Below are 8,193 nucleotides of genomic sequence, written 5' to 3'. Positions count from 1 at the left end.
TGCCGAGATTCGAGAAAAAATCTAAGTGTGAATATTCGTTATCGTAGTCTACACGCAGAAAAAATTATTTTGAATTTTAATATATTACACTTTGAATTCAACGATATTTTATTTTGAATCAGAGTTTATTTTTATTTTCCTTTGATTCAAATACATTTGATATTTACATCAAAGCAAATTATTATTAGAAATAAATAAAAGAAACATTAAATTCAAATATATTGTGCTTTGAATTCAAATATATTTCATTTCCACCTGAATTATATTTTACTTGGAATCAAATACAATTTTCATTTGATTTCAAGCAAATTAGTCTTTAATCTAAAATAAGGCTTTCGTGCGACTGTGTGCAGATTCAATGATGGATTTTTTAAAATTCAATAAATTGTTATTTAAAAAGAATTTTTTGACTAGCCAGTTAAAATTTTATTTTGATTATTATTTGCTTGAAATCTCGGCATTAGCTCACATGCTTGAAAACCGATAATTTCGGCAATTTATTTCCAAAAGTGACGAAGATCTCGGTAGTTTATAGTTTTCTCGAAACCGAAAATTTCTGTAAAAGCAAATTATGTGTCAATTAAAAATACCAAGAATTTCAGTTGTTTTATTGTTTGCCGAGCACTTGGCTGTTCCAAAGTTTTGCCGAGATTCGAGAAAAAATCTAAGTGTGAATATTCGTTATCGTAGTCTACACGCAGAAAAAATTATTTTGAATTTTAATATATTACACTTTGAATTCAACGATATTTTATTTTGAATCAGAGTTTATTTTTATTTTCCTTTGATTCAAATACATTTGATATTTACATCAAAGCAAATTATTATTAGAAATAAATAAAAGAAACATTAAATTTAAATATATTGTGCTTTGAATTCAAATATATTTCATTTCCACCTGAATTATATTTTACTTGGAATCAAATACAATTTTCATTTGATTTCAAGCAAATTAGTCTTTAATCTAAAATAAGGCTTTCGTGCGACTGTGTGCAGATTCAATGATGGATTTTTTAAAATTCAATAAATTGTTATTTAAAAAGAATTTTTTGACTAGTTATTGTAAATAATTTTGTCGTGAATACGACTTACTTTACTATGGGGTGCCTTTTCAAAATTAGCCACATGGAAGAATGGGCAGAACTTAATCGTGAATATCTCGACTTGTATTAATGGCAGCAACATAATTTTTTCACTATTTCATCAAAAATATGATCAGGAATTTAGGATAATATTTTCAACAGAGTGAGATAACCATAAACAACTCAAAAATTAAGTTTTCTCAAAATTTGAAAACAACGCGGAAAACTCTTTACTTTCGCTTGGGTTTTTCGCGCAAGGACGACGATTTTGAGGTAGTCAGGCACATATCTTCAACTGACTGCGTATAAAAGGGAAACCGTGGTCGAAAATCGTTCATTACTTCTTGTGCGTTGGATGCAAGCAGACGTCGTGGGAATGATTTAATCAACCAGCAGCTTCAGAGAATGCACTTTCTACATGGTTAAAAACCTCAAGCGCTCAGTTCGCAACTCTCATTTAGATTTCAGTCGTCCAGTGGAGCAGTTGGCAATGAAAGAAACCATTTTGCGTGGTATAAAGCATCAAACGCTTAGGTCGTGCTTTCATTTGGACTTCAATCGTCAGGTGGAGCATTTGGACTTCGGTCGCAGAGCCAGTTTCCCTTCGAAGAAGATCGATTACATCATCCTGTTGGTGGTCGTTTGCATTGGAGCAAAATACAACGAAAAATGGACAACAATGTGGAAAATTCTGCAAAATCACGGACAACAGGTCATCCTGGAAATAGAAGACGAAAGTCAGCGGTATCCATTGGAAGTCAATGGTATCCATCGGAATTTGAACTAAACTCGTCACTCTTCATCACGAACGCCCCCATAAAAGGTTCTTTTCAGAACCACCATTTTTTTATCACAAGGAACTATACTGGTTATTTCGTTATATTTGTGTGTCAGAATGTTTAACACTCAAACGCTCGGGTAGGGATTTTCATCGAATTTATTTTTTCAAAAAATCATAACTCTTGATACCGCTGACCAATTTTCATGCGTCCAGTGTCAAAAAAAAGCAGATTTTCTTCTAGTCCATGCTGACTCATACGGAATCGCAATGGTCCAAAAACACCGGAGTTGTTCCAGATCGCGTTGGGGTATGTCTGTTCTGCCGTTAGAAGTTTTTGATACATAAAATTTTATATGTATGGGATTAAAACGGAAATTGTATAAAATGTGAAGGACTTACTAGAGCTCATAAAATGCAATGTCCAATTCTGGTAAATCCGGATTGTGGTCCCATAGAGTTGTGCTTGAAATTTGACATGGCATTTCATCTCAGGACTTTTCAAGTTGTTAAAAGACTTTCAAAACTAATTTGGGAACTCCAGTTTAGTTTATCTGCATATTAGCGAGATTTTGATGTAAATTCAAAGTACTTTCCAGCTGTTTGATCAACTACTTTTTGACACCTTCATACCATACTTCTAACGGCAGAACAGACATACCACAACGCGATATGGAATAACTCCGGTGTTTTTGGACCGCTGCGGTTCCGTATGAGTCAGCATGGACTAGAAGAAAATCTGTTTTTTTACACTGGACGCATCGAAATTAATCAACAGTATCAAGAGTTGTGATTTTTTGAAAAAATAAATTCGTTGAAAATCCCTACCCGACCGTTTGAATGTTAAACGACGAATCTGTACTGTAGTTTAGGTGTATCGTTTCAAACTCTAGTAGTGTAAAAGGGCAAAACTTGCACAATTCACACTATCGATCAACTAATTTATATTCGGAAGTATAAAGTAAGAGTGTCAGTTTTATTCGTATTCACGACATCCAGTTATGTCTCTGACATTACACACCTGTACTTTTTTTTATTTATAATTGAATGCATTTTGTGCGCTCAGCTGAGTATGGTTGCGGTATTGACTCCTCTTCTTCGTTTCGTTCAATTATTTATAAAAGCTCAACTGTAAAACCGTTCTCTGGAATGAATGCAAATGTAATTTCGCTTTACATACATAATTCATAATCTACCTTTCATATGAAAGCACTGACTATAGTATCGCACAATTCAAACGATTTCAATAGTGCAGATAGTTTAAATTCGTCAACTGCTTCGAAAGTTATTACTTCCGTACATTTTCCGTTTGAATGATGTAAAAAAATGAAATCTTAGGAAAAGTTGTGTTAAATATCACAAAACCAACTAGTACCAATGTTTGATTTAATGAAAATGGTTTAGAATCAAAAATATCTGGCATTTGATTCAATGACGAAAAATTTCAATCAACACCCATAGATTTAAAGCTAAGACTCAGTGTATTTGCTTCAGTTTAATGCAAGAGTTAACATATTTTTTTCATTTGAATCTATCCAACAACATATTTGATTCAAATACATTTAATGTACTATAAAAAGCATTTGAATCATATAAATTTTTGATTTGTTTCAATAAAATTTTGAAATTTGAATCCATATCTCAATATATTTGAACCTAATATACATTGCCACATTAAATTCGATTCAAAAACAGTTTTATTTGACTCAAATGTTATTTCAAAAATATTTTTATTTGATTCAAACAGTTGTTTGAAGTTGATTTAAAGACTCAATATATTAGAATCTAATGTGTTCTATTTCACTGCGTGTATACAGTTATGGCACAGACTAACAGACATGACAGTATGAGTAAATTCTTATAAAAATAATTTTTCGTGATGCACTAGTTCCACCTATATTGTACTGCGCGAAATATTTACTATCTGTACATCCCTTGTGTTATGTAAAAGTTTTTTTACTAGTTGGTTTCCCCTCGTTTGTCAACAGCGATCAGCTGCTTGCAGGGATGCCTGATTTCATCAAAATATTCGAAAATGAATCGAAATGAATAAATTATTGGATTACGTTGATAATATATTTAACTTCTTCGCGATGTTGGAAGGTGTGTGGGTGCAAACGAGTTTATAATAACTAATGTATAGTATGCCATGACAAATTGCGGTAGACATCATTGCACCAGGTCAAGCGAGCTGTAACAGAATTGCTTTGCACATTTCACCACGAACAACCTTACAGGTAAGAAGTGTACCGCTCTGGGTGATTCCGTTTTCGATTAATAGTTATAAAATGCACAGAAGGTAACCATTTATTTGACTCAACGTTGTTCATATAGATCTATTTTATATTGTGTTGGTAGTTTTCACCCGAAATTGAGTGGCGGCAGACCAGAAGCAAGTAAATATTGTAACAAAACGGGTTCGATTCTGAATTGCGTTGGAGGATGAGAGGTAGGCACAATTATGTATATAGTTTTGGCAATATGTATTAAATCTGTATCCTGCATGAAATTCGCATGGACGTATACAAATCAATACATTACAGGTAATTTTGTATGAATGGCAACTCTGTTGGTAAATGAAAAAAAATAAACACAGTCTAGATGACAGACAGAATGTTTTTGATAGGGTAACGTGGCGCCATCATGACACATGTGAGTACAGTCCCAAATAAAGGAATATTCGAAATGATCGTTAAAATAATTGAAGAATCTAATTTGAGTGTCCTGTCTGTTAGTCTGTGGTTATGGCGCCTCTAGAGCAGCAGTTCTCTTCCAGATACACAATTTTTCATTACACAATTATTACAATTGATAAGTCTACTACTCTAAGAAACACATTTTTTGTGTGAATGGAAACATGGGAAATATGGGACTATGATGCTTGAAAAATGCGAAGTGAAGAAAATATTTCATTGGTAATCATGATAAAAATAGTGCCATTCCCCTCGACTTACTCCGTAATATTCTGGGTACGTGTAGTAAACTCTAAAGGAACATTTTTTTCTGAGCGTGTTCATGCTCAAGAATTCTATGACATTCAGAGTTGCCAGGTCTTTTGATCAAAAATCTGTCTCTGACTAAAATTTATCTGGATTTGTCTGGGTCTACTATAGACAAGAAAATTTCGACTGGGCTTCATTCTCAGTGAGCAAAAAATAAAAGAAAGAGTTCTCACCACCTATCGTATAAAGGCCAAAACCGTACAAATCTAGGGAAATTTAGAAAAATTTGGAAAATCTGGGAAAATTTGGAAAATTTTGCAAAATATCTGTTTAGTTTGAGTGTCTGGCGAAGCGAGAGAAATCTGGCATTTGCCAGATAAATCTGGCATTTGCCAGATAAATCTGGCAACCTGGCAACGCTGATGACATTGCTGTCATCTTCTTAGGCATTATTTCTATTCCTCTAGTTTTCTTTCCTCCTTCCGTTCACCCCCTTCAACCTGACGAACGATTCACAAAAGGGAAACGTGCATCATTCAACTACGGTCAGCCAAGGTAGCTAGTAGCCACGCGTTTTGTGTGTGATCATCGCCTACAGACTAAAAACAGCTATAATATCCTTGAACGGTTCTACTACAGTGTCAAAGCAGGAAGCTAGTTTTGAAATCGTCTGCACCGAAGGCAGAGCTTAGTTTTCTTCTCCGAGTAAATTTTGTTTATCGTATGTCCATCCAGAATCTAAATACATTCGGTAAGTAACATCATTTTTTTTCTCTTCATAATGAAATTCGAATCAGCATTTGTCGCTGGGGCGCTGCTACAATCACAAAAATATTCAAGATGGCCGCAATCATGCAGTTTCCTATACTCGACTGCCTGATTGAACACGAAGGAATTGGACCTTTGTTTGGTTGCTTTTTTGTGACTCAGCGAAACGTACAGCTGATTCACAATGTTTGAAGCTTCTGAAAAACTAGTTTTGGAAAGTTATGAACGTTTAGTTGGAATACCGAAACTGTATATTCATCTAAGATTTTGCCCTAAATTTGTTGCGAAAAACACGAAATATTCTTTTGATGAAACGATATCGATTACTTCCGCTGAAGTTTTACTGATTGAGGGCCTTTCCGGTTTCTTTGGAGTAAAGTACGATGATGCATTCCATTTCCTGTTATATCCGCTTTCTCTTGTATATTTCGTGTGCCTATCGAGGGGTCTACAAATGAAGTTTGGTCTTGGAATTTACGTGTTTTTTTAATTTTGCTACGAATCAAGCCAGTTTAAACAATCGTAATTTCAGTGTGAAGGTTCAGCGGTATTTTGTATAGACAAGCGACGATGCTTTTTCAGTAATGTTTTTCTTTTAAATTTAACTGTTCTAGCTTCCGATTGAAATTCAAATTAATCTTCTTCAAGACAATTGAAAGCTAGAAGATGTTTCATACTATATTAGTTTACAACCGCTGTGGAGATCGATCATTTTTTTCACGTGACGCGCATGACTGAGTAATGAGGGAAGGGAACAGTATTGCTAACTAAACAATAGTACAATCGAGAATGACGCTTTCATTGATGAGTTTATGTTTGTTTTTTTTTTTATTCAGACCCATTTGCGGATGCAATAAAGGGTGCAGATGATGATGTACAAGACGGTCTCGTGCACATAAGAATCCAGCAGAGAAATGGTCGCAAAACACTAACTACTGTCCAGGGTCTATCAGCAGAGTATGACTTGAAGAAAATTGTGCGGGCATGTAAAAAGGTAAGAGGAAATGAAAGGGACAGTTCCAGATGCACAGATGGTTGAAATGTTTTTTTTTAGGAATTTGCGTGCAATGGCACTGTGATTGAGCATCCCGAATACGGAGAGGTTCTTCAGTTGCAGGGCGATCAACGTGAAAATATCTGCCAGTGGCTTACAAAGTCCGGTCTAGCGAAGCCGGATCAGTTGAAGGTGCACGGTTTCTAAGAGGACACTAGCAACAGAACAAGAAGAGAGCAACTAGCGGCCACCATTTGTTTTACGTGTGTTTGTGGGTGCGTGTGGGCTCGCTTTTTATTGTAATCTTAGATGACAGCGCAAACCGATAGGACTCAGGAGGATACGACGCGAATGGAGACCGTAGTTGTTTCGTGGAAGAGTTATTGAATTGAAAACCCCCTCATAACAAGGACAGCAACAACAATAGTGGTAGTCGTAAAAACAGCTTGCTTTTTTTTTATAGTAAAATACAAATCATGTGTGTATGTAATAAATGCAATCTCCTACGCTCAGTTCTTCGTTTGCCAACTGCAAATCGCAACGATGCGAATGAGAGTTGATCAGATGAGTTAGTAAAATGAAACGTAAAATCTATTCACTACAGAGAAAGTAATCAATATCTCATTCATAAAAGTTCATAAATGACCTGGATAACCCGGAACAATTATATTAATCACGTTGAAAGTTGATCAACCATGATATTCACCACTAGAAGATTGTGATTTCCACGTCACCGAAATTCGATTGCACGTTGGACTCATTTCGTATTGTACAGCTAATTAGAATATCCGTTATTGCACAGTAAAAAGCACATTAAAGTGTGAGCCCGTTGAAAGTTGACACCAATTTCGTTTGTGTGGTTCTATTTAGCCTAGACGTTGGTTAAAATAGGTACAGTTGATGATTCACTGAATTAATACCACCTACAAAACAAATATATAATTGGTCTTTCACTATCCACATGATTTGGATATTACCTTCATAATGATTAGAATGTTTCCGAGTATTTTGACACGTTTTTTTGAATTTTTCAAAATTATTAGCTGATGAAGGTTTAACAACCTGCTTACATTTCTAGTTTAATAATAAATCATATCTATCATTGCAAATTTGTATAAATTGTTTTATTTTACGCAAGAAAATCGTAATTTTGATTTTATCCCTATGAAAAGAATTGTTTTGTCCATTTTTTGAATCAGTTTTCTTTTCCATGTACTCTATTTCTGTTATTTCTTTTGTCGTTTAAATAGGTATAATCGATATGTAACACAATAAAATGTTATGAACACGTAACTGTCTGATGATTTATCTCCATCTACAACATTTTCACATTTACTAATCTCCATTGATTCACATGGACACCAATTTAGAAGTAATTGGATCAAGTTGCATATTCCCCTGATTGTTTGAAGATTTAATCGCGAAAAGACGTTAGCAAAGTGTGAGGAAGACTCACTTTTTTATCAAAAAATTGTATTCAGCGACAAAGATCATTTCTGGTTGAATGGATACGTCAACAAGCAAAATTACGGCATCTGTAGTGAAGACCAGCCCGAAGCATTGCAAGAGATAGGTACCAAAAATGTCACTATTTGGTGTGGATTATAGGCCGGTGGCATTATTCGTGAA

At 34.7% G+C, this 8,193-nt stretch overlaps 1 protein-coding gene across 1 annotated transcript; it reads left to right on the top strand.

Annotated features, from left to right (window-relative positions):
• Positions 1-5,326: 5,326 nt before the first annotated feature.
• LOC131437183 (eukaryotic translation initiation factor eIF1) lies at positions 5,327-7,147 on the top strand. The gene is made up of 3 exons (XM_058606358.1): positions 5,327-5,553; positions 6,407-6,564; positions 6,625-7,147. The coding sequence occupies exons 1-3, from the start codon at positions 5,526-5,528 to the stop codon at positions 6,769-6,771; spliced, it is 333 nt and encodes a 110-aa protein (XP_058462341.1). The 5' UTR covers positions 5,327-5,525; the 3' UTR covers positions 6,772-7,147.
• Positions 7,148-8,193: the final 1,046 nt, after the last annotated feature.

Source organism: Malaya genurostris, chromosome 3 (genome assembly GCF_030247185.1).
Source record: "Malaya genurostris strain Urasoe2022 chromosome 3, Malgen_1.1, whole genome shotgun sequence".
NCBI lineage: Eukaryota > Metazoa > Arthropoda > Insecta > Diptera > Culicidae > Malaya > Malaya genurostris.
Note: the sequence above shows the minus strand (reverse complement) of the source record. Positions and strands in the feature narration are given on the sequence as shown.